This window comes from Pimephales promelas, chromosome 24 (assembly GCF_988280905.1).
Source record: "Pimephales promelas chromosome 24, fPimPro1.hap1.1, whole genome shotgun sequence".
Lineage (NCBI taxonomy): Eukaryota > Metazoa > Chordata > Actinopteri > Cypriniformes > Leuciscidae > Pimephales > Pimephales promelas.
Window position 1 is genome coordinate 9,276,405 of NC_142792.1, and position 27,852 is coordinate 9,304,256.

The following is a 27,852-nucleotide window of genomic DNA, read 5'->3' on the forward strand; positions in this document are numbered from 1 at the left end:
ATGATATCTGGAAACTCTGCTGTCCCCCACAGATATTGATACGTATTACTGAAAAGGAGTGCAAACAATCAATAACTTTGCGAATAAAAAGCCTCTCATAAAACTAAAATAAATGTGCATGGGCCAGTTTAGAAAGAAGAAAATAAGACTCAACTTAGGCATACTTTAAGAACATTTTCCAAAGTGATTAAAAACATAAAAAAAAAAAAATCCCTGTGCACACACTCTGGCATCAGAGGACACATCAGCCTGTCAGCTCCCAAACCCATTAAAACAATACCTTTAAAGCCCTGACCCACTTATTACACAAGGCACATTCAGTTCAAAAGTGCAGAAGCTCTGACAATGAGGTTTCGATGTCAGTGTGAGTTTAGAAGTCACTCCAAAGAGGCGCATCAAAGAAGATCAGAGCAACTTTGCTCATCCTCGAGGTCAAACTAACATCTGAGTTCAGAGAGAGTGTTTGGGGACAGCAAAGTTTGCTGGGAGATGCTCAGCTTTTCATAAAGTGGGTCAGGCCGGGAAAGTCTTGAATGAAGCAAAGAGTTGTTCATGTGGGAACCTCGAAATGCATGGAAGTAATAAAGGCTAAAGGCTAATTAGATTTTACAGAACATGGATCTAATTTCATTTTCTGGAATCTCCGGCCTCATTCAGGTAGATTTTAAATAAAGCAATGATGTGTCCCTCGAGTCAGTTATGTATATAGTATATATACTAAAGCTTGTCTCAGTAATTCTGATAGAGTTTCAGATTTAGCTTGAAGCCAAATAAAAATCTAACTACAATTTAATTTCGGCTGATGGTTTTAACGGTGGTAGAAGGTTTTAATCAGCTTCCCTTGAACTAATCAGAATCTAAGAGAAGAAAATACTCTTGACATTTATGAAAAAGACTTGTCAAAAATCACTGAAAACAATGGAATAAGCTTAGACAAAGAACAAGGTGCAACTGACATTTTCTTCCCTGCAGGCGTGAGAGACTGTGTGTGTAAACCGATCTCGGACAATGGCCACCCAGAGAAAACGGAACTCCACTACCATGAAGGGTATAGCAGATATACCTCTGTTTGTTCAGGGTTTAGCGCCTTTATTTGGACCGGAAAGATCAGGCCCATGGAACCAAATTTAGGCCTTTCACATGGACAAAGGACTCGCCAATGTGCCCTGCATTGATGCTGGGCAGGTTTAGAGTTCTGTACTGAAACCTTACATTTTTCAGATCCTATCCAAAGTAGCATGGAATCAGGATAGTAGCAATAGTGAACGGCTTGGGACTCTTATGGCGTATTTTCTAATGGCTTCAGGGTGATTAATCACATTTATGTATCAAACAACCCAATCCAGTCCATCTAAGAATCATGTTATTATCCGTTTGTAATGCCTAATTATATAAAACATAAAACACAGTGTGTAAGATATAAGCTTTGTTAGCTAACTAGCTACTGGTATGCTACACTAACATGATGAGCAGTTTCAAAAACCTAAAGTAACTAAAAACAAAATGATTACACTTTATTTTGATGGCCCTTTTGAACATTTTATTCACTAAGTAACTTTGCAACTGTACATTTCAAGTCAACTAACTCTCTTTATAGTAATACTCACTGTCTGCTTAATATCTGCTAATTCTCCAATGTGATGATGCTTCTCTGACTATGAGTAACTATGAAACTACATGTCAACTTATTCTAGCCCTAACTCTACCAGACTACTAATACTCAACTAACACTCTAATGAGAGTTACATGTAGGTGAAAGTTAATTATAGTAAACAGAATGTGTTAAAGGGACCATTAAAATAAAGTGAAACCTAAAGCAATTTTCTTAAAATGTGATAAAAGTATATGTAATCAGGCACTGAAATAATTACCTATTAAAAGTTCTTTAAGCCAATGGAATCACTTTAGGGTCCAGGTGGACTTAATTCAATGGTGTACCGAACTGACAAGGCTAAAAATGCACTGCGTAAAACAGCGGAGCAGAGCGCCGATAACATATGCCTGGTGCACACCCTAAATGCAAAGTCACTGTGAATAAAAGTATGTAATAAAATGTACAATATATGCCACTGAGATATAGTGGATAGCTTCTTTAAGGCATTATAAACCTCTTTGACTTCAACAACGTTCCTCGATTTGTGTATCAAACAGACTCACACTAAAAATAAAACTTTCTTGCTTCCTTCCATTAGCTCACATTAGCCTCATGAACCTAAATCTGCAGTGAGTAAAACTTCCATCCACCCGTGACCATAGAACACAAGGCAGAGAAGGCGGACCCCAGACCTCCCAGGAAGCCAAATAAGCAACAGCGAGCCTGCGGGCCACATACTCCCACAGAGAAGCAAAACTACCGGACTCAGAATCCTGTCCACCGGAGCAAACCCAGAACATGGCTTTTCCACTTTAATCCTTTACTTATTATTTTGTCCCGTTTGTATTTGACATTGATAGAGGGTATAACCAGGTTTGTATGAATGTAATACGGCGATGCTAGGAATGTAAGCACGTGACTGGTTAATATAATTTGTCCAGGAAGACTGAGCCAAATACTTGGTTGCAACTAATCATGGCTGCATCTAATCTTGGTTATATTAACAAAGAAGACCATTGACCATTTATATAATTTATCCTTTAAAAAACAACAACAACACAGGCACCATTTTAAAGATGTTAAAAGCTGTTCAGAAAGTTTTGTGACTTTTAGTCGATGTGTTAAAGGGATACTCCACTTCACATTTTACAACTCCCCCAGAGTTAAACAGTTGAGTTTTACCATTTTTGAATCCATTCAGCCGATTTTCTGATATTTAGAGTATCAGTAACCAGACAGTTTCTGGTCCCATTGACTAGCATGGAAGTCATGGGACCAGAAACTGCTGGTTTCTGATATTCTTAAATATCAGAAAATCGGCTGAATGGACTCGAAAATGGTAAAACTCAACTATTTTTCAAAAGAAATTTTCAATAACAGTTTTTGGTCACACAGATTCTGGTTGACCAACAGAAAGCTGCTTGGTTTGAAAGTGACGCCTGTTTTAACTTTACTTCATACATCACTACACTGTTGACAATAAACAACTTTTTTTTTCAATTTCACAAATGAGATTGCATCTTTTGAGGTGCTATTTTTATGCTAGCATCGTCAATCTAAATTCCTAAATTCACTTTGTGAAAATAATTTTCAAATGTCTTTTCTTTTGCAAAATGTAGCAAAAGAAAATAAATGACTCATCCTGCTCTACTCATATTTTTGTCCAATCAAATGCTCTCTAGATGTCTAAATGTCTCCCTTTTTTGGAGACGAGCCCAGTGGTTATGAATGAGACTCGATCTGAGTGTGCAAGTAAGTGAGAAAGTGTGATGGAGGTCTCCATTGACTAACGCCATAGTTTAATCCATTTAATCCATGGAATGCAAAACATTTTACAACTCAGGGGCCACACACACAGACGCACAAGCTCACTCACACACTGCTGACACAAATGCTTTTTTCACAGGATTTCTTCATCTTAAGATAAAGTGAGCAATAGGGTTGTCATGATACTTTAATCACATCTTACATTACGATACTGGCTAATAGTTTCACGCCCTATAACAAGGGATCCAACTAAACACGTATTTACACTGCCAAGTAAACAGGGAAAAGCCCACCCATGAAAGTTTTGTCCCTGTGGATTCAAATTGGACACTTTTATTAAATTGCATTCTCATTTTTTTTTATAAAGAACGTGTGAAAGTGAAAACAGTATGTTATTATGAACTGTATAAACAATTAGGTAAGGGATAAGTACTCATGACAAAATGAGCATTATTTAGGAGGAGTTTATTTTGCTATAATGACTGGTCATTGGGAAATTGAACTTCAAATAAAACAAATGAAGTCACACTGTAATATATAAAGTCACATTGTGAGATAAAGGGTTTTTTGTTTTACACTGCAACTGAAAGGGGGTTATATGCCTCTTATTACACAAACAAAAATGTGGTTTGGATTTACTTTAAAAAAAAGTGTCAAATTAAATTAGGCTGCGATAAAACGTTAAAAAAATTTGAGAGTTTGGCATACACAGCAACGGTACGATACACAATATTGTTTTATTAATTTTTGCATTTCACTCAGAAATGTTAAGTTGACTGAACAAACACTTAAATGACAATACTCATTTTTAGTAGAAACAACTCATTCAAATTAAGTTAACATAGTTGCATGAGTTAAGTAATGTGAACAAGGATAGTTTGAGTGAAACTAACAACAGTGAAAGTTATTTTTTTTAAGTGTACATACCGAAATAAATAAATAATAAGATTGATTTAAGTTTATATTATTTGTATGAGAAGAAAAATACCCGGCACTGATATAGTGATATGGAATTTTTGTTAAATACAGATTTACCTTGCAAGAACACAATGGAACTAGTTAGACAAGTGGAACCTAAGTACCTTTTTAAGGCCATTAACTGAAAAATGAGAGGATGGAGGGGGAAAAAAAATGGAGATCCTGTTCATCCACACCACTTTAGGTAGATGTACTTTCACACAGGTCTAGGACTGGATCCCCACCTAATTTAACAGATGAGAGATACAGGAAACCAGGTGTAAGAGCAATGGGAAAGGGCAGCCACCTACGCTTTCAGTTTCCCACAGAAGTGAGAAGGAAATCCTGTAGTGCTGTCGTAAGAGGGAAGGAAATGAAGTTTGGCCTTTCACAGACAATCTCCAGCCAGCTCATCCTCTGCTATAACCACACCCTAAGCTTGCACATGAACAGTATTACGTCAGAACGATTGCGCACACACACATCTCAGTGCAGTGTGAGTGAAGTACTGTATGTGCATACTGCCACTCCAAGGTCAAATTGAATGTGCCAAGCGAACAAGAGGCCAGTGTCCCACCCAGACGACATCACCATGTGACGCAAAATCAAGTTAAGGGTCAAATTGTGGTAAACTGCATGGTTAAAGGGCAACCACTGCGAGAAGTTACTCTTGTGGGCTCTCTTTTTAGACCCAGAGCTGGCTGATCTTGCAGTTGCAGTTTAAGGCCTTTTAGCCTGCTGATAAACCGAATTGCTACTAGTGTATTTGATTAGCGAATGAGCCAAATAAATGTGAGCACAATAAGAGGTTCCACTTAAAACTTTGTTGCCCCCTATAACCAGTCAAACTGTGCAAATTAGGCTCTGGTTTCAATCTCAACTCAAATATCTTGGGATCATCTGTTTATGGCATGAAGGATCATTTTAAGCTGATCTTTATCAAACGGCATTAATCTTACAGATTAGCTAAACTGCTTTCCTAATCAGCTCTCATTAAAAGGCTTTGTGTTGTAAGTATGTCATTTCAGAAGTGAGCTGGCAAGCTATGACATGTTCACAGAGCTATATGTACAGGTGCATATGTTCAAACCAAATAGTATTACATAATATCTGCTAAAACAAGGTGTTCAACAAGGCCAGCTGCACACATGTGGGTCAATCACTGGAGAGTGGGCAGTGTATAGATCAGGTGTGAAGCCATAGGGCCCTGTAACAACTGTAATCACAGAGTGAAAAGGTACAGATTTGACGTTTACAGCAACCAAAGGGAAATGAAGGTAGCAATACATCATTTTTAGATCTTGGTGTCGAAGTACAACTCGTGTAAAGTTGATAATTCTGCAAATGACTGCAATTGCAGACAGTGTTGTAGTACTCAAGACTCGGACTCGGTCTCGAGACCATATTTTAATGGTCTTGGTCTTGTCATGGACTCGTGTCCATTTGGACTCGGAATTGACTCGTACTCGAACATTTTTGTTTTTAGGACTTGGAATTATTCCCGAGTCCACTCGAGCTCAATTAAAAATATTTTTCATGATTATTAATGTATGTTAATAAAATATTTCTTTAAATTGATTGACACGCCCAGTGATTGGTGATTTTCTAGTGCGCAACTGCGCATGACAAATTGTAATAAAATTACTTTTATCACCACCTACTATGTGGCCTTTTTACCCTAAACTGATCATATTTTTTAAACTCTAAGTAAATTCAGTAAAAAAAAAAAAAAAAAAAAAAAAGGATTTCTCTAAGTAAATAAAAGTAAATTAGGTAATCAACCCTCACTGGTCTCGGTCTCGACTCGGACTCGACCGTCTCTGGTCTCGGTGTCGACTCGGACTCGAGTGAGGTGGTCTCGACTACAACACTAATTGCAGATTTCGAACAGATGGCGACAGAGGAAAAGCGCCGGACTGCAGCTTTATAGTAATTAAGGATATCTTCATAACCAAACAGACCTTGATGAGTTATGCAAAACTATCTATGGAACAGTTTGTTTTGTTTCTCAAATCTGATTGTCCGGATGGCATTCCAAAAGCTCTGATAAATCGATGACTTTTCCACTTTTGTATGAGTCCACTCGCTTGTGTTTGTGGCGGCTATATTCCTCTTTCTGCAGGTTAAAGCTGAATACACTACATGACTTGCCCGATTTACACTAGTACTCTAGTATTGTACTAGTACACTGTTTTGACATTTGTTCCCAAAGTCAGAACCGGTCTGGAGATTTTTTTTCACAGTTTACGATTTCAGGGGAAATTGTGTAGTGTATGAATGAGCACAGATTCCTATTTTTTATCTTCCGACTACAATTCCATCCAGTTGGAGGATATCAAACATGATATTTTGAGCTAATTTTAAAATGCATATTTTTTCGGTAATCTTTTAAAAAAGTTTGATGCCTAGTGTTTATTTTGAAAGTCTTGTAGTGTATTACAATCTTTACAATGTTACACCAGTAGATTGCGGCAAATTATAGGGAGTATTTTTTCAAAAACACTGATTCATTCAGGAATTAACCAAGTAACTATTTTATGAGTGATTCATTAAATCACACACATAAAAGATTTGACAAAAAACACACCCCATTTGAGAACGGAAAAAGTGTCTGTCAGTGATTCATTGAAACATTCCCTCAACCAATTTGCATAACCGAGTATATGAGAATGACCTTTGCGACAATTAAAAAGTATGTTATGAATGTGTGCAAAGTGAAATCCAGAAAAACTATCATTGTCATGTGACTTCACTGCTATTCATAGGATACTAATGTGTACATTTAGACATCAGATGCTCACTTAAAAATACCGCCAGAAATAGACCATTTACGGTTTTATGAATACTATACTATACTATTTTAATTTATTTTTTATTTTTTACCTACAATATAATTAGGCATATAACTAGGGAATGAGGCATATTCAGACGCATGCAGGGACTGATGAAGCACCACTTGCAAAGGATTCTGCTGGGACTTTTCACTCACGATAAAGAGCAACTGGTCAGCTGATACAGAGTCAAAATGTAACTAAATATATAATATAAAATAAATATATCATTTTATATTCAGTAGCATTTTATATTCAAATAGCATTTTCTATTCCATTGACTGTAAATTATTATTATTTTTTTTTAAATCAGTCATGCATACTGACTGTATCTCTCTTTTTAACTCGCATACCTGAGGGTGGAACTGATGGCTTGTAATAATACTGTCAAAGAGATTATTACCTGGCCCATCAGAGCTGTTATCATCCTTAATAGCTTCCCTGTTCCAGTCTCTCTGGTTACATAAGTGCCCTCATTCTGGCTTCTTTCTGTAAAGATTCAGTTGTGCCAGCTGGCAGAGGATTTTGGGTGCCAAACGGAGCAAGTTAGGGTCAAATTCAATTATTACTAAACAGCCTTAAACTCTTGAATTACTGATGGGGGACTTAATTGAGATGTCAATCAGTGAACACAAAGTTACATAAGAGACTGCCTTCAGATTTGCTTCAAAAGCCTGAGAATCACTTAAGATGGTGGCCTCCAGATAGACCTGGCTTCTGGTTTGCATTAACTGGGATCTAAAAGGAATGTGTGTTATGATAATATCTTAACCCAGGAGGAGACAGATAAATGATGTAACATAAGTATCATTCTGATTTTAGATTTAGCTTCATTCCATTTCATGACTTCAGATACACTCCACTTGTGTGCATCTCACCCTCTCTGCAACCCAGAATGCAACTCTGTGATGTAAGAGCTTGATAGCCTGTGTAAGATACCGAAAAAAATACCTAAACTAATCCTTAGAGGCTTACAGTTTATGTTGATTACACAATATTACAAGGTGCAGAAACAGTTAGTTTCTTTAACAACTATAATCTCACACAAAGCCTCAAACTTTTCGGTTCAATGAATCAAAGACTAATAAGCTAATTGTTCATTGTGCATCTGATTTAATCCTCTGGACTTGTTATTGGCTGGGAATTGGCTGAGAGCCATTGGCTCATGAAATGAAACATGTAGGAGCCATATTTTAGTTGCTCATCTGGGACGGATTCAGTGAAGTCCATGACAGGAAAACCTGACCTCTGCGACCCAGCAACCCTTGCCCTGATATTCACATGAAATCATTTCTGACTGAATTACTGAGTTTCTTTTTCCAGTAAAGGGGAGACCAAGAAGAAAAACAGGAGAAAAGGAAAAATTATAGCAGGTTCCAACAAGTCATGACCCCTATTTGTATGGATAACCTCCAACATACTCACACAGCACATACACTTTTACAAGCATCACTGATAGGAAATTCACTCATCACTGCATACCCAACCCCACACACACACATACACACTCACAATCTCGGTGAATGTGGGAGGCCAGATCTTCTGCTGTAATCTCTATTGACCTGTGACATGTGTGGGAAAGCCCTCGACACCTCACACTAGCCTGGTGTTGAAAACTGCTCACACACAGTCTGACTTTTTCATATACATGCACAAAAGCTTACTTAGTTACTTTAATGGGGACATACCACGATGCAAAAAGTAGACCAGGAAGATTTTCATACTTGCTTTACAATACAGATATCTAAACATTTTTAGGTACATTTACTTAAGAAGCTAAATGACTTGATTTTAAGATATGCTTTCTGAAAATTTTATGAAAAATAAAATTAGTTTATTACAGCGAGAGAGAAAAAATACCTGCCAATGGGGCCAGAAAAATAATCTTGTATTCACTTTTAATTAAGTTTAATTTTAAGACCCCACTGGAAGGTTTTTAACACACACACACACGCAGAGAGTATACTCATTTGCCCTTCAGCCAAAGTCTGGATCCAAACTCTATCACTTACAGTTAATGTTTGCATTTTTCCTAATTTCTTTGACTGGAAACCAGATTATAACGCATACCAAAGTCACTTAGACAGGCCAATTCACTCTGCACCCTCAGGCTGCTATTTTCTGGGTGAAGATCTATTGAGAAATATCTAAATCAGCAATAAAAACTTAAGCTAAAAAGAAATCCATCGCCTCCACTTTACACTGTCATTGCAAATAACATTAACCTAATGCAGATTCATGAGAAATGATACCCATAATAATACCCATTTTAACAATTTTGCTTTCCGATTAAAAAAGAGAAAAAGTTTAGGAAATGCAGCGGATCGTAAAAAAGTGTCTGTTCAATATCAGAATGGAGCAAGAGCTTAAAAATATTTTCAAGATTTGTAATCACAACATATTTTCTTTTGTCAAATCAACTTCATAATAATTTATTTAGTTGAGCTAACTTATTATTTTGAGTTTCTGATGATTAAATTAATCTCCTTTATTGTTTTAACTCATTTTTTTTCTAGTTCAATCAACTTAAAATTTTAGGGCAACCCAGGTTACTTACTTTTTTAAGTTAAACCAACAATATTTTTTTTTTTACAGTTTTTACTATAGTAATCACAACATTTTTTCTTTTGGCAAATCAACTTAAATAATTTATTTAGTTCAGATAACATATAATTTTGAGTTTCTGATGATTAAATTAATTTCATTCATTGTATTAACTCACTTTTTCCAGTTCAATGAACTTCAAATTTTAAGGCAACCAGGTTACTTACTTTTTTAAGTTAAACCAACAATATTTTTTTACAGTGTAAAACAACGGCACACAGAGGAATAATCACTGACTAACGTGACTATCGCTTAAAAAAGTGCATGTACTTAATTTCAAGTCCCTCAAGCTTGCATACGGACTTACATTTTGGGGTAATCATTCCTCATAGTCACACAGCCTGTTTTATTAAGTTAGCAGTTAAAGTGTGAGACCTACTTTAAAAACCATGTGATTATCCCTCCACATGTCGTAAGTTTGCCGACCCTTGGGCTACTGGTTAACATTATCCAATAGCCTGCTGTCAATGGGATCACTTCTCATTGCACATGGACTTTTTTAATTAAATGGCCACTGGCTTGAACATCAGGTTTAGAATAAGGACATTATTAGCAAAGCATTTCATGGTATTTATAGCACCTGATCCCATTAATTCTACATTCGGTTTATATCTTCTGCCCGATCATCATTGTGTACACAATCATAGAGGCCCATGGGAGATTTACAGCGGCCTCATTAGGCACAGGAAACAGACCAGATTCCAGAGTTATGAGTTTGTGGAGACCGAGACAACACAACAGCACAGAATCAGATAGATCTGACCTGCTCTTATTTTCCACAGCCTGCTCCCTGTCTGTCTATGTTTAACTATGGATACATATAGCCTGTGTTTTGAGGGACAAGTTTACAGTTTGGCTTACGTGATTCTAACATGTTCAGTGTTATTCACCTATCATTTCCCTCTGATTTTAAGGATTTTACAAAAAAACAACAGAGGATGGTCCAACATGGAAAAACAGCACCAAACCAACACTAGCCAACCAGCCTAGACCTGAAAGATGTTGCTCAAACATGATGCTTTTGACAGCATCCATCACACACAGACTCCATTAACCCCTGCACTTTATTTAAGACGATCCTTTCTTCCTCTCTCCATTCAGCAGGTCAAGGATCACACTATAATAATTCTGTTTGAGAACTGCTATTTGAACTTGACTCTCTGCTTCCTCAGGAGAAAAAAAGGCTTTCCGAAAATAAATGTGCACTTTGAGAGTTTGAGGCTAGTCAATCAAGATAGGCAGCTAACGGGACATGTGTGTGTTTGTGTGTTTAGTGAGAGTGGCCGTTTTGAGCAACGAACATCTTAATGGTCCATAATGAATGGTTTCCTGAGAATAGCAATAATGCGAAATGAACTCGGCAACCCGTGTTTCCGACAATGCTGAACGGCTCATTTTATTCTCAGACAGACATAGTGTGCTGAACTGATGGGTTGAGAATTACTACACAAAAAAATAGGTCACAGGTCTGTTCTGACAAGGTTGCTGTCAGCAGGGGAAAACATGATGCTAAAAATAAATAATAAAATGCAGCAGGCTATATAACTGTGGATAGTTAAGATGGCAAAACAATTCAAATAATCGTATCAAATTTACTTAGTATTGTTGAGCCTGTGCATTGAAATTAAATGTTCAAAACATAATGCACTTTAAATGAGAAAAACAAGGTGTCACTAACTGGGTAAACAGAACGGCCCTACTCAACCATCTCCATCCATGTCTGCAGCAATCACGGAGAACATAACCTGAAAACCAAATGTAACTCTCCGTGTCTATTTTGAGGCTTGCATTGCTCTCACCGTCCCATGGGCCGCTGGTGCACTTCTAAGTGGGTTAGAGGGGGGGAAATTACCGCTCCGGGCCTAGGACACAGAGAATAGCCAATTATTGCCCAAATCTGACATATACTGTAATAGTCCACGTTTCCTTTTCCTCACCAAGCAGTTAGCTTGGCTCATTGGATTCTTAAGCCGACAATATGTCCTTCAAAAACCAAGGAACTGATTAAACGTTAAAAGGCAACTGTCCATCATTAAAGGATTATTCGTGACAGGTTTACAGATGCCTATACAGTACAGCAGCCCATGATGTTTAATCAAGGTCAATGGAGAAATGTGATATTTTAAATGGCAATATGGCACCATCTAATGGTAGAATGGTGCAATTATATCAAATGTATTTAGGATAAAGTGACCAGGTGTGAATCGTTTTGATAACTGAAGTTTAGCCTATAGCTGAAAATGCATTTAATTCCTTGATCTTGTAAGACTGTGTGAGATATTTATATTTCTGTCAGTCACACTGTTGGAGCTTTGTCTAAACCTAGAGGGATGTGAGACTTTGTAAAATCAATGTCAGAGATAATGTATGAAAATTTGCCTTTAAAGTGTCAAACGCAGCCGTGGGGAAAGGTCACGGTGGCTGCGGTTTATTCCCCGTCAGGCTGGTTGGGGTCTGGGCTTCAGTGAATCATCAGGAGCACCAGTGAGACCCCGCAGAGCACACACAGACCCCCCCGTCTCACATCAAACTGTGCTGATGCAGTGACAATGACAAAGAGAATCTATCTATCTATCTATCTATCTATCTATCTATCTATCTATCTATCTATCTATCTATCTATCTATCTATCTATCTATCTATCTATCTATCTATCTATCTATCTATCTATCTATCTATCTATCCGTCTATCCATCCATTCATCCATCCATCCATTTGCATTGAATTAAGTATTCAGAGACAGTAGATTGACATTTTCTAAGTAGCATTATTAACAAGTCTCTTTAATCCAACATAAAGGGACTGATATAAAATGGGCAAAAATACATTGGCATCAGTAATGGAATTCACCTACCGGAAACTGCTTGTTCACGACCCCTTTTCTAATGTAAAAAGAGAGAAAGAGAGCTCATTGAGATTTGAGATTTTAAATGACATTTGTAATCCGTTTCTTCACATTCATCCTTATCTCCTAAAGTATTATTTTGTAAGGCAATTACCTTCAAAATAAGTTTTAAACATCATGGTTTACCCTCATCAGTATCTGAAATCTGTCTGTTCAAATAAAATCAATTCAAATCGAAATAACTGAATGAATAAATAGATCACCGGAGTAATCGCTTGACATTTTGATTTTGGATGTTCACTCTAGGTGGCAACCAATCAGCAGAAAAAAGGATTCAGAGAGTACATTTTATTCAGGATTTTCAGAAAACTGCTGCTTGAGAGATGCACCTGAGAAAAACACTCATTTTTAGAATCTCTCATCTATGATGCATCTGTGAAAGAGCTTTCACACGGTTTAGAAGTGTGAGAGAAAGGGTGCAAACAGGATTTTCTTCTTTAAAACAATGCTGTCAAGCCCTAAAAATAGGACACAAATACATTCTCTATTTACAATATATTCTATATATTCTCTATACTGTATGTATAGTCATTCAAAAGTAAGTTTGGGGTCAGAGTTGTTTTTTTAAGAAATTATTCAGCAAGGAATTGATTAAATGAACCAAAATTAGTAACAAAAACTTAGTAAAGATGTTCATAATGTTACCAAAACATTTATATTTTAAATAAATGCTGATCTTTTGAACCATGAAAAATGTCGAGCAAGGATAAAGGTTTGTTTTGGATGATTTCTGACGTATCATGTGTCACTGAAGACGAGAGTAATGATGCTGAAAATTCTGCTTTACCATGACAGGAATAAATTACATTTTAAAATAGAAACAAATTTACATTTTCACAATATTACAGTTTTTGCTGTATTTTTGATTAAATATATGCAGCCTTGGTGAGCATTTGTGACTTCTTAAAAAAAAAAAAAAACACATATATACCTGATATTCTCATATTTATGATTCTTAATGATTTGAATGATGTACATTGTACAGTGTGCCTTAATGATCAGTACATTCTCCAAAATTCCTTTTTTTGGATTCCACAGAAGTCACACAGGTTTGGAACAACATGACGGAGAGTAACAATCTTCAAAATGACAAAAACATTTTCTTTTCGGGAGAACTACCTTTTAATGCCTGGTACACAGCATATTTAGCCCTGATTTTCACTCGCAGCCAGTTTTGTAAAGGTCACTGGCAAATTTCCGGAATCTGAGGCAAATTATTGCTTCTTCACGTGAGTGACAACCGTGTAGTGTACATCATATCAAAGAAGCGAGAGAAGCGCATATAAATAAGTCGCCAACATATTTAGTATGTAGTGTGAAATGTGTTTTGACTGGAAGTTACATCAGCAACGACCTACAGCCCAGTGCTTGAAGTGGGGGAAAAAAGGTCCAGGTACCCTCTTGCATTGGCAAATCATGACATTTGAAATTTCTACACTGAAAAACAGGGGGGTGGGGGACGGCCACCATTCAACCCGACAGAAGTCATATAACCATTTCAATAACTCCAAAGCGGTGCAGTTAAGCTAAAAAAAAAAATGCATAGTATCCCTTTAAGATGGTATACAACAATTGCATGTAAATGGTAAACAACAAAAACAACCAAGAAAACAGCTCTGATATTGTCTTTTCAGTAATACTTCGATATCGACAAGCACTTTTTCAAGTTAATTGTACTGAAATGAGTGTTGGCAGTGCCTGTACTGTATTGAATGATGCATCATATAATGATAAAAATCTATCCAGTGTTTTTGTTTTAACCTCCTTATATGTTTTCCCCTGCCTCAAATTGTGGCGTTTGCCCCTCGGACGCCCCTCCCACAATTGTTGATTGACAGCAGTGTTTCAACACAGTCATCACATAGTCATCATAGTCCGTCAATATTGATACGCTGGAGGAGAATGGCGTTCTGTTCTTGTTTGTAATAACGAACAGTCATTTTGATACTCCTAAATCCGACACAGTGGCTGAGTTTTGTTTTCGAAGGGAATATTCCCAATGAACAACGTCAATGCTTTCATGTTTGTGCGATTCGCAAATCTTTTCTCACCAGACTGCTTTATGAACGAGGATCAGTATAAAGCTGGTTTTGCTAAGAAGCTGCTCCTGAAAAAAAGAATCGGTACCAACTATTCAGGGCCCAGCTGCACCTCCAGAAGAAGTGAGTGTAAGGCCGGATTCACATGTAGCACCTAAAAACGCGTAGAAAACGCTGGGCGCGCAGCATTCTCATTTTTTTAAGGGCGGTGGCGCTCCGGTTGGTTCTTGTCACGTGACCCACTGTGCGCTTATGGTGCACTTGCGGCATTCTGAAAAGTTGAGATGTTTTTATCTCGATGCGCACTTGGAAAGAACTTGAGCACGCAAAAGACGTGAAATGTGAACAGGCCCTGAAATTGTATATTTTATATAAATCTTTGCAAATCGCTTGCACGTTTTACGTTGAATGCGGCTAAGGTTTAAACTCAGGGTACATTACAGCGTGTTTTCTATACGACGTTCTCAACATAATTAATAATTCCATGTCTATAATGAACAACGCACTATGGTTATTGTGTTATTACAAACTGAGGACGACGTATACATCAGTAAGCACATAGCGTTCGTACATCTGACTAAGTTACTCTACCCTGCCAGTACACAAAGATAGATCAAATGTTAACCAACCATTCAGAAACTTCCTGTTCGAGCATTAACTGTCGAAATTACAATTAAGAGACTCCAGTTCGAATTGACGCGGTTGCACAGATGTGTCCTACAATGCTGAATAAAGTCGCAGTTTTTTTTTTACCAAAATGTATTTTCGATAACTAACCCACTGGTGTCACGTGGACGACTTTGATGATGTCTTTATTTCCTTTCTGGACAAGGACAGTATATTGCACTTACAGCTAAATGGTACCCCAGACAGTCGTGTAGTGTGCGATTAACAGCGATCCAACGACTCGTGCAGCGAGTTCCCGGCGTTAGGTGTAAGAAAATGAGAGTTCAACTAGAACCCGCGTCACAGTGTCGTCTGACATCCTTCCATCACTCAAGAACCGGCCTTTCATTCAGAACCCGCTGTCAAACGGTCTGGCTCACGCGCTCTCTCACTTTCTTCCGCTCTCTCAACTCATTTCCCCCATGTCACAGAAGTGTGTGTTCCAGCTGACCTGAGTGCGATCGCTAGCCTACTTTCACGGTCCTCAGAGTTCTCTCAGGTCAGGCGCTGCTAGCACAGATAAACTTGTTCTTCAGAGGCTTTTACTGGGTTACTCTAATTGGGTTACCTGAATGGAGGGACCTTAAAACCAATCACAAATACGTAACTCTTGATTTCACCTCAGGATGACAGTAAAGGGCTTGAAGAAGCAATTAGAGCCTTTACCTCACAGACCGTTAACACAGAAACAAGCTCCTTCAAAAGGCACTTCGTGTACTGTACCTCGTCTTGCAAACATGACACCCACTAAATCAGTTCTTTCTTCTACATGATTTGCTGTTATGACTTGAGAAGTGTGTCTGAGAGGATGTGGATCTTGTTGAAAGGGCATAAAAAGTGTCTCAATTCCCACTTGGAAACTCCTTGACCCTTGTGAAACCCCTTTAGTAAACGTGAGCAACATTGTGAGGGAAAAGGTTTAAGCTCAGAGACACATTTACAGAATCTTCATTGCTTTGTGATTGTCATTTGTGTGTGGTTGTCCTGAGAAACAAGAAGTTGCCCTTAAATTTGCTGAGTGATGCAAACAAACTCTGATTTGTCTCTGACCTCTGACCTTGTCAGCAGAACTAATTCTAGTTCAGTTTCCAGAGCGTTCAATTAGATGATTGGCCCTCAGGGGATTCTGTTGTGTCCCAACGAAGCAATCAACAATTATGAAGATTGCGTCCTGTTGGGATTATTACACAGCACTTTTCAGCCAAGAATCCCTCCGGACACAGCCCTAAGAGTTAAAAAAAAAAAAAATAGCAGTCAATGTACGTGCAAATACATAGCTCATCTTTCCAAGAAACATTTGCTTTAAAATATAGTGAGAGGACAACATAAAAAGCACACTCTTAAAAATAAAGATTCTTTATTCGCATTGATGGCTCCATGAAGAACTTTTTTTAACATCTATGAAAGCTTTACCAGTGGGAAAAAAACCACATTATTTTTTGATTATTAACATAATCACACTTCACACTATATATATATATATATATGTAGGTCACATGATAATGACAGCATGGTGAATGTAGTACGCACAGATTTCATTCACAGAACAAACATTAATACTGAACGTATTCTAATTCAAAATAAGTACCTTCTCAAGAAAGTATGAAATTTCGGATGCAGCCAAAGTCTAAAAATTCTTATTTCATTCAATACTAAAAAAAACTGTTAAAATAGTGCAGTATAATTCAAACTGAGCTGTTGTAGTATTCAGTATCTTAGCAACATACTAGCATCAAACTCCATTGAAAAAAAAATTTGAAATAAATTGAGGATTGTTATTCATTGAGTTCCAATTCCAAACTCGTTTCAAATTATGTTGTTCGCTATTTCGCTATTAGAATTGGCGTGATTTAAAGTTTGCATAAGAAAGCAAAAATGGGCTTACCTTTATTTCTGTGCGTTCAGCTCTCAATAGCATTATTCTGTTGATGGAAATATGCATTAGTTGATATACTGTACATAGTTAAGCACAATCTCACACAAGCATTTTAGTATTATTTATATACTATTATATAATATTTAATATTATTTTGAATTGGCTTTTATATCTTCGTTTTTAATTTTAATTTTAGTAATTCTTATCATTTTTTCATATTTCTATATTGTTATTAATTTCAGTTTTAGAATTTATTATTTTCGTTTAAGTTTTTCAACTTATTTTTGTATTCTATTTTATTCCAACTTTATTTCAATTACATAAAATATATATTTTATATAGTTTTATTTATTTTTCAAAAACCACTGATGTGCATCCTCTCACACACAAACATTTCATATGTTTCTTTAGCTTTACTAACACTCTCTTTGGCACTCAGCAGTTTACGCTTCCCCTGAGGAAAGATGTTTCACCAATTAACACATCCCAGCCTTCAAGAACAACTCTCCCAGAACACACACACACACACAACTAAATATAATTCATTACTTTAATTTAAGATTTTTTAACCTGTTAACTGTCACCCCCCCTTTTTTGAATAGACATGAAAATGCACATTTCGAACTTAAATGGTTGTAATTCAAGAATGCTTTGGAATATAGACATATGATTGGTCTTGTTTTAAAGAAGACATTTGGCAGATTTTTGTAGAAGTGAAATAAATTAAGAAAGTGAAACAGAAAAAAAGTTATAGAAGTTTGAGTTTATGAAAATGTACAATGTAAAAATATTAATTATTCATATTTTACATAAAATATATATTTTCAAAACCTGGGCTACTCTAAAATGGCAGAAAGATCAAAGCCGAAAATCTGAACAAGTTGTGTTTCAAATTTTAGGTTGATATCTCAAAAAATTAGCTTTCAGTAAGATTTTGTTTGAGCGCAGTACCAAACTTTTTCACTAGGGCACAATCAGACTCCATTACTGCCCATATAAGGGCGCCTGCATTTCCATTTGTGTTTTGAGTGATATGAACCATTATTTTCACAATTTTCATACAATTTCTGAAGTAGAGATCCTATTCAGAAGTAGCATGGGAAGTTTGGCAGATTTTGATATGAATTGAACCTCTAAGAAACACATACAAAGAACATGCATGCAAGTCATAGCTAGCTGACACGTCACAAATGGTGAATTTATTATTTTTTTCTTGATATTTCAAACTTTTCAGACCTTTTTTTTCCAAAATAATTGAATGGATTCTATCTTTTGAACTTTTGGCATGAAAACAAACTGAGGTATCTACCATTTTTTCATGATTTTTCATGTTTACTGCTATTTTAAAATAAAGGTCTGAACACGCCTTATGAGTATGAAAATATTCTTGTTTTATATTGATAAATTATGGCTCCTCTGTAATATCTTTTGAAAATCAGTCACCAAATATGGAAACTAGAGATTGTAAGCTTTCAAATGATATATAGTTTGTCAATATTAATTAAGGTATTTACTAAGATATTATTGTTTTAAAAATATAGTGGCAAACGTCCCACCTGTGGGACGGTGACAGTTAAGTGGTTAAATTAAAAATCCCCCCCCCCCCCCCTTTTTTTAAGAATTCTCAACGTCTTTATTAATTCTCAACGTGAGACCAGAGAGAATTGAGGAAATTGGTTTCCATAGAGTAAGTAATGAGTTTCTGGAAGAGAAGGCAGAGAATGAAATTTCATTCCCAATGCATTCACACTTGCACGTCCTTCCTTCTCTTTTAAATGTATACCTCAGTGGATTGACAAGGTAAGAAGAGAAAAAAGGTACACATGTTTTTTCTTATGCCACTTTCTAAGTTCACATGCACTTCTTACAAACACTGTTTAAGATGGAATCAAATGAACACTGAACTGATAAAAGACTTTGTCTCAAGGTTTGAATACTCTTTGTTGATACTGCTCTGACTACTTTATTACTACATGCAATGACATCATAAAACATGCATTGTGATTGGTTAATCGTTTATGTACTGTATATACATCATTGCCTCTATCTATTGCATTTATCGTCAGAAAACATGACTCTGATTTATTGTCTGATCTCTGTTTTTTTACATCTACTGTTTACTTTATCTACTATTACTAACACTAATACTACAACTAATGATAAGCGAATACAGAGGGTAAGTGCATGTAAAGCTCTGTCATTATCTCACCTTTGTGTGTGGAGGGTGTCTGGCCGATGGCCACGTTGCTGAGGTCTGCAGGTAAGCCCACATACACTCCACCATAGTTCATCCTCTTCTCTTCGTCGACAGACGAATCGTCTTGCTGCCTGTGGGTCCAGAACAGAAATAAGAGATGATCAAAGTCTTGAGGAGTCATGCATCAAATTATGAGTTTGGTGAGACTATCCTTTAGCTGATTAGAAACCCTGAACACGTAACAGTAATGCAAATCTTACACGAGGCTTGTGAATATGTATGATGCATTAGATCTCTTCAGGTCTGGTGTGTTATTGTGGTGTGTGTGGCAGTGAGACTCTCTCCAGCGGGTTGCTGGTGCTTGCTGTTTGCATGTGGGATAATAAGTCCAGAAACTGTTTGGAAAATGACAGGCAGTGTTTAAGCCCCATTTATTTATTTTTTCTCTGAAGGGAAATTGATTGACAAGCAGTTCCAGAAACCGAAGGACACTGTGAGGCTTACTTCCCCTCCTGTTTATATTATTCACTCTCTCTCAAGTTAGTCTTTTTAAAAAAGTGATGCGAAACAGCAGAAGAAATTATATGTATACACATATATATATATATATATATATATATATATGCAAAAGCCTCTAAATGCCATTTGAAATTTTCTTCTTTAATGATGATTTTTGTCAAGCTTGTATATTTAAGTTCAGTAATTTCACTTAAATAGCAATTAATAGGTAATTATCATTGCCATTTAAGTGAAATCACTGAACTTAAATATACAAGCTTGACAAAAATCATCATTAAAGAAGAACATTTCAAATGGCATTTAGAGGCTTTTGCATCTGAACTCTTCATATATATATATATATATATATATATACATATATAATATTATGGTATGTTTTGTTCATTTTTTTTATTTCTTCTGCTGTTTCGCATCATTTTTTATAAATTATATATATATATATATATATATATATATATATATATATATAATTATTTAATTATTGCTGTGTGTGTGTCTGGGAATACTCACACATCTTTGGCTGACTCAGATGGACCTGTGGAAATAAACAAACACACATATTAATTATGCCACATGTACCTTTTGATCATTATATACACACTGAACAATTTTAATAATAATTTTAACTCTTAAATCCGCTTCATTCGCCATAAAATACACATTCCCACAGGTGCAAACCAGAAAAGTGCTACATTAAAAATGAGCATTATTTGCAAAGTCCGAAGGAATTCATATTATTATGAAGTTATTATTCCGAAAATCTGCCAGGAAACACCTTCTTTATATTTATGACACAAATATATAAGGTCAAGGAAGATGTTGTTGGGCAGATTTACGTTCGCTGGTCTAATGAGAGCTCTGTCCAATGACTGGTCAATCAAACTATACGAGTCATCAAGCTAACTAGTGTGTGTGTGTGTGCAGTTTTTAAAATGAACTGACATAGTTATGCACCTATTGATAAGCGTAATGGTAAGCAGGGGAAAAAAATATTATCTGAATCACCACAGATACGTATAATAGTCTTAATTATTACACAATATTAAAATTACCTACATCCCAACGAATTCCTGCGGACACAAATCTGATTTAACAATGCGATGCATTTTTAATGCAAATTACACCTTTTCATCCCACTGTAATTCTTAAAATTATACTCATTTTTTGACGACTCCACTACAACCCTCACAGAGCAGTCGAAATCGATTCATGCCTATTCCTGCCAAGGCTCCTGTTTATGTGCTTGCTCAAGTGAGATGACTCACACTAAAGCATGTTCAGATTGCGGTCTAACTCTCTTGATTTTTGAAAATTGACGGAGGACAGAGCGTTCACCGACACACACACACTTGTTCACGTCCAACTGAGAGAGATACGTCAGTCTCATAAGATCCTCTCCAGGTTCACATCCCTTTCCAGCAGTGTAAACAAACACCATTCATGTATTACATTTAGTCTCAATGGACCTACAGGCACAAAGTCTCGACCACAATCAAGAAAAGCTTTACTTCTAATATATCTTAGTCGTTTAACGATTAGATCTACTTAAATCCGCAAGGACTGGGTTGAGTGACTGTTGATGAATGTTTCAGTCCTGACAGACTCTCAAATCTCCCATTCACAACAGTCTGGCCAGCAACCAATGGTTTGTGAAGAGAGAGAGAGAGAGAGAGCAAGATACAACTAGATGGCTAAACTCACATGAGCAGACATGGGTTTGTTTACAGAGCTGTCTCTCTCTCACACACACACTCGTATACACTCGCACACACAGAAATAAGGTCAGAAAAGCAGCACACTTACCTGCAGCTGTGCTGCCAGTGCCAGCGGTGGAATTCCCACAGCCCATGCTTTAAAATTGACCAAAGTGAATCTAAGAGATGGAAAGAAAAGAGATTGACAGTCCAGAGGGCAATGAGAAGGGAAAAGAGAAAGAGATTATGTGAATTAAACAGGAGAGGGATGAATGGATGGATAAGGAGAGAGTGAAGATGAGGGAAGTGCAGTCTGAATGTGTCTGAGCTGATATACTTCCCTTGAGTCTCTCTGAGACTGAGAGAGGTAGGACGCTTGTATAGGGGGAAGAGAGGGAATGGGAGAGAGAGAGAAAGAAAGATGGGAGGAGGGTGGTGAGAGATATACCTCCACCCTGGCAGGGTTGCCCAGGTAACAGAGATTGTGTGCATGTGTTTGGTAAGCGGGTTGATAACACTGTTGGAAAGGCAAAGCTAATTAAAAGAATTAAAATGCGATGTGTGCAAATTCTCTTTAGAACAGTCGCCAGAACGCTCACCACACACCAGCTTACTGGTGGAGAGGAGACAGGGATGAAGCCAATTGGTATATATGGGGATGATTAGGAGGCCATGATGGACAGAGGCCACTGGGCAAATTTGGCCAGGATGCCGGGGTTAAACCCCTACTCTTTCGAAAGACATCCTGGGATTTTTAATGACCACAGAGAGTCAGGACCTCGGTTTAACGTCTCATCCGAAGGACGGTGCTCTTTGACAGTAAAGTATCCCCATTACTATAGGCTACTGGGGCATTAGGACCCACACAGACCACAGGGTGAGCACCTCCTGCTGGCCTCACTAATACCTCTTCCAGCAGCAACCTGGCTTTCTCAGAAGATCTCCTTCAGAAAAGTGATTAAAGGAGGTGAAGGTTGAGATTCAACAAATGGACATAATTGGGGAATACGCTAATAACAATACATAATGTATGTGGGTGCACTCTGTATAATTATATATATATATATATATATATATATATATATATATGCTTGCATTAAGAAATATTTTCATGTATATACTGTATATAGATTTTTATATAATTTATATTATATACATAAATATAAATAATTTATAAATAAATAATATTTTTTTCTTAAATATACATGCATGTGTGTGTATTTATATATATATACAAAATAATTATGCACAGTGCACCCACATATATTATGTAAACACAAACTTTTATTTTGGATGCAATTAATCGCGATTAATCATTTGACAGCCCTAATTATATATATATATATATATATATATATATATATATATATAAATACACACACATGCATGTATATTTCAGAAAAAAAATATTATTTATATATAAAATATTTATATTTAATATAAATTATATATAAATCTATATACAGTATATACATTAAAATATTTCTTAAATATATACAAGCATGTGTGTGTATTTATATATATATATATATATATATATATATATATATATATATATAAAATAATTATACACGGTGCACCCACATATATTATGTAAACACATAATTTTTTATACATAATTTAATTTTTTGACAGCCCTAAAACAAACACATACACTAAAAGCAATCAAAGGTGACGTCACTACAGAAGTATATCCTGCCTGAGAAAATGACAGAATGACATATGAAATGTATCTTATAGGAGCAGCATACTCCACAACTACACACCCTAAATGTCTCCATATCCATGTTCCCTGTCCTTTTAGCAGCCAGGTGAGGACATAGACTAATTATACATGCTGCCTTGGGTTGAAATGGGTCTCCGAGTCATGTACACAGAACAAAGAGAAGAAACAAGACCCTCGGGTAATAAGTTCTGACCAATGATACAATCTAGAGCATCAGAAAAGATTAAAGACTCCATCACAGTCAGTGCACTGCACATTATCCATTCCCTAACTTGGGAAGAGAGTGTGGACAGACACTACTGATTCAATCCATCCACTTCAAGAGAAAGCGGGTACATATCAATGGGGGTGAATGCACTGGAGTGTTAAAAAGCCGAAACGGGAAGCTTTTAAACTTGGGAAGCACATGAATTATTCATTAAATATGCAAAATATTTGATCTGTCAAGTTGTCTTCATCCTAATAAATTCTGGCTTATAACATTAGTTATTTTCTCTCTCTGTATTCAGCCGGAAATGAGTCATACACTCAACCTTTTTCATAACATTTCCTTTCACCATGTGCCTTCCTTCTAATTATGTATAGATTAAAACTTCCGGAGAATGCTTAATGGTTTATAGTCCTCAGGCCAGTTTACAACTCCATTTAGACCATAGACTAGTCACCATTATTCTTAGCCACAGAAAGCACTCTCTCATCACAGGACATTGAGATCACATGAACATAATTAAGATTTTTCTCTCCCCATGGGTGTAGTAGGGAATCATTTAGGCAGCAGAGGGCAGTATATTAACATTAAGTGTTTCTAGCTAATTTAAGTAAACAAATGTGATATTGGCCCTCTATTCCTCTAACAGAACACCACAATTCTAAATAAATCCAACAAAATGAAGAAATACGGTTCAAGTGGAAATAGTCTGAAAATAGCCAGAGATGTAAAAGAACAACCAACTTCAGAACACAACACATCTAATTCAATGTCCTTTAGCTTGTTGTCCTGCTGTAAATGGCGTCACAGCCTCGTCTTTATGTTGGAGTTACAGACACGTTTCACTCACGCCTGGGACCAAAAGTGATCCGTGTTAGGCCTTCGGGCAGGACCATTCAGAGAAAACAACAATTAATGTCTACTTAAAAACAAACCAATGAAGTTAACAGTGTGGATGGAGCTAGAAAGAGGGAGAGGGTTATGCAGTATTTACCTCATCATCATCTTTTTTTACTATAATTGCTGTTTTCCTGTGTAGATCCAGTGCACAGATAAACATTTAAAACCGTTTCCCTCTTCCGTTCCACGGACGTCTTTTCCAGCCTGGCTTTAGGACAAGTAAAAAAATAACCCTATTTTTGTTGGTAAAAGAAAAAAAAAGTGCAAGCAAGAGTGCTGTTGTAGTGAATATCAACAGTGCAGTCACTTGTGTTCTTGCAAAACAGTGTTATTTGAGTGTAATTTCTATATTATTATAGTTCCTATTGATATTTTGAATTAGATTTTAATGTTAGTCTCTTTTTGGAATTTTTTGTAGTTTATGCACTTTTGACATAATATTAAAATTTCTAAATAGTGTATAAATAGCTTTATTTCAGTAACTGTAATGCATACTTATTGCCAAGGGAACTTTTTTTTATTAGCTTTTCATTTTATTTCAGCTTTATTTGAAAAAAAAAAACATTTTAACCAATTTCAGTTCACAAAAACAACGCCGGTGTGAAATTAAATAATAAATTCATGCTGTAATTTATTTCAGACTGGGGTGCATTCATTTCCTGGAAAGCACATCCAACACATTAACACTGACAGTAATGGCTTGACATAATACAGTACAAACCATTTACAGTCACTCTGCAGTAAGTTTAATGTGATGGCTTTCTAATCTACATACATCAGATCTACAGTACCTGTACATTATTTTTCCCTTTAGTATCGGTCTCTAGACAGAAGATGATTTAAAATGCACTATTGGACTTGACTCATTGATCTTAATGCCTCTAAATTTGGTCTTGATTGTTTTAAAGGACCCATCAGCTGTCTATATTGCTTGAAAGCAAACATTTATTAGTGTGTGGACCACTAAACAAACTTCTGATTTAATAAGGACTATTCATTACTAGTTAGTATTAATGGGTTTTACCAACCATAACAATAAAATGACTGTTTAAATTGACTGATCATTAAAACAAATTAAGAAAAATTATCACCTGATTCTTACCTCATCTCTGACGCCATCTATCAAGGTGTTTCGAGTTGCAGGATCCTCATCGGGATGCTTGCAAGTGCGTTCAGATTTCAGACCAGGGATATATTAGAAAATATTAGTGTATAACACAATGTAATAGGCCAACATGCACATTTAAAGAGGTAGTGAACAGTTATTGTACAAAAAACAGAGAAACATAACTAAGGTCCCTATTGCAATTTTTAATGCAGACACAATCACCACACAACTGATCATTATTACTCGTATTTGTAAGGCACTACCTGGTAAAGAAAGGCAAACAAGAAGCTTTACAGTAAGCCATTGACACGGTAGCTAGACAACACAGGAGAACTGGCAGGAGGAGCGAGAAAAAGGAGAAAAGTATATGAAATCTTGGCAGTCTGGCTATATTTACAGTTCAAAGGCATTTCATGTTGTGTCCATCACGCTCAGAATGGGCAGTGCCAGCCTCTGATTGGCTGCCGAGTGACTTTGTCACCGCCTACCAAAAGGCAACACGAGTCACTCCCACAAGTAAAGTTTGTGACTAAACAATACAGTCCACATTATTCTTTAGTCATTAAGAGGGTGCAGTGCTTGGCACAATTGAGTCAGAATATACAGGGAAAATCGTACCATTCACAAATTAACTAAAAAAAAAAAAAAATTCAGTCGGATGACAGATTAAGATTACCATCAGCTGCTTTACCATTTTATATATTTTTTATCAATTATATAAATTTTTATCAATTAAATCACACTTTAAACTAAATAATTTGATATATATAAAACAACAGATGCATTAGATGGTTGCGGACAGCTGCGGAAAAAAAAAAAAAAAAACTTTGGTAAGCTCCAAATAAAATAAAAATGTATCATTTTTTTAAAAGAAAAAGTTTTTTCCAAAATAAATCCGTACCAACAAAACTGAATTCAATTCATTCTATGATATCATGATCTAATTGCCATATGAGTCGCTCGGTCCAAACAAATGCTGAAAAAAAAATCACGCTTTTCGTAATCACATTCAAAGACATTTCTCTACTATTCGAGTGTTGCACTTCTTTCAAAGAAAGGCAACCAGCAATGTAAACCTCCTTAATCGAATCGGTCTTGTTGATTTAAAATACAAAATCATAATTGTGTCATAAAATAAGGCAAGCCGAAGTCGAAGTGCACATATATAAAAGCAAAGAGGGTAAAAAAACATAAAAATGTAACTGCTGGATTAGACACCAAAGGGACGGGAGATTAAAGCTTCCTTGGCCTTTGTTCTGAGTGTCATGGATCAAATGCGCTTGCTGTGTTTTTGAGACTTGGACAGTCGCTCTGCAAAAATGGCCCTGTTCTTTTGAACATTGTCTAAATTGGAAACTGACTCAATGACATTATTGTACGCAATAACCGGTAAAATACAATAAAAAGTTATTGGGAGGGACAAAATAAGCACATCAGCATCACGGACACCAATACAAATCGATAGTGCTACCACAAACAGAACCGTGAGCCAATGGCGTCAAAGAACCCACAGGATATGACGATCACTGCACAGAAATGAAAGTGGCACTTAAAATACACAGGGAAACCAAATGGTGCTCTTCCACAGAAACAATCCTCGATTTGTTTCGTCTAAAGCCTCTCTCTCGCTGCCTTAAGTGTAAAAATATATTTACATATAATACTATTTTATTTCATCTACACAGGAAGAATATACCGAACATCTGATTATTGGCATAGAAGAACAAAAAAACAAACAAAAAAAAAATGCTGGACTTTCATTGTGCAGGTGCTGATCTGAGAAGTACCATAGTGAGTTGACGTTCCCCTCAGCTCAGAGTTTATATTCGTCGCGCTGAATCAAGAGCAAAGCTGAAAGCCTTGAGGAAAGGAAGGGTCCGCAAATAGTCTGTGTTCCACCTCACTTTATCTTTCACTCGCCGGAGCAGAGGCTCCCATCAACCAGAGTCCTCCAGAAGGGATGTTCTTATATTTGAGCCCATTAAATTGAGCTGCGTCTTGGATTTAGTGGCACTTCCGTCTCCTATCGCAAGTCTGGGCTCCTGACACTAAAGGTCGGTCACTTTATTCTCCAACGCAGCGGCGATCTGCTGCAGTCTGAGGGTCAGCTGTTTGCTCTGGGCGGCAGGGTCCTCCTCCAGCGACGAGATAATCTACGGAAGGCATGGCGAGAAAGAATCAGATATTTGTGTGGTTTTGATCATTGATCTTAAGCAAGAAATATGTGTAGCAGAGTATGACCGTCGCCTCACTCACATACT

General features: G+C 36.6%; 2 protein-coding genes across 3 annotated transcripts in view; both read right to left on the reverse strand.

Annotated features, from left to right (window-relative positions):
* Nucleotides 1-13,294: 13,294 nt before the first annotated feature.
* On the reverse strand, nucleotides 13,295-25,679 carry LOC120476506 (overexpressed in colon carcinoma 1 protein homolog). 2 transcript variants are annotated; one of them, XM_089127150.1, is made up of 6 exons: nucleotides 25,586-25,679; nucleotides 21,759-21,828; nucleotides 20,466-20,490; nucleotides 19,449-19,567; nucleotides 17,249-17,285; nucleotides 13,295-16,588 (listed from the first exon to the last, which is right to left on the reverse strand). In XM_089127150.1, the coding sequence occupies exons 2-5, from the start codon at nucleotides 21,802-21,804 to the stop codon at nucleotides 17,281-17,283; spliced, it is 195 nt and encodes a 64-aa protein (XP_088983276.1). In that variant the 5' UTR covers nucleotides 21,805-21,828; nucleotides 25,586-25,679; the 3' UTR covers nucleotides 13,295-16,588; nucleotides 17,249-17,280. The 2 variants fall into 2 exon arrangements, with proteins under 2 accessions (XP_088983276.1, XP_039523494.1); XM_039667560.2 differs by lacking the exon at nucleotides 25,586-25,679 and having other exon boundaries at nucleotides 21,759-22,048.
* Nucleotides 25,680-25,774: 95 nt separating this feature from the next.
* The window catches only part of plxnb2a.1 (plexin b2a, tandem duplicate 1), a 94,883-nt gene continuing 92,805 nt past the window's right edge, over nucleotides 25,775-27,852 (reverse strand). Inside the window, exon 37 of the mRNA XM_039668105.2 lies at nucleotides 25,775-27,744. Within this exon, the coding sequence (XP_039524039.2) occupies nucleotides 27,640-27,744 (105 nt within the window). The 3' untranslated portion in view covers nucleotides 25,775-27,639. The remainder of the gene's footprint in view (nucleotides 27,745-27,852) is intronic.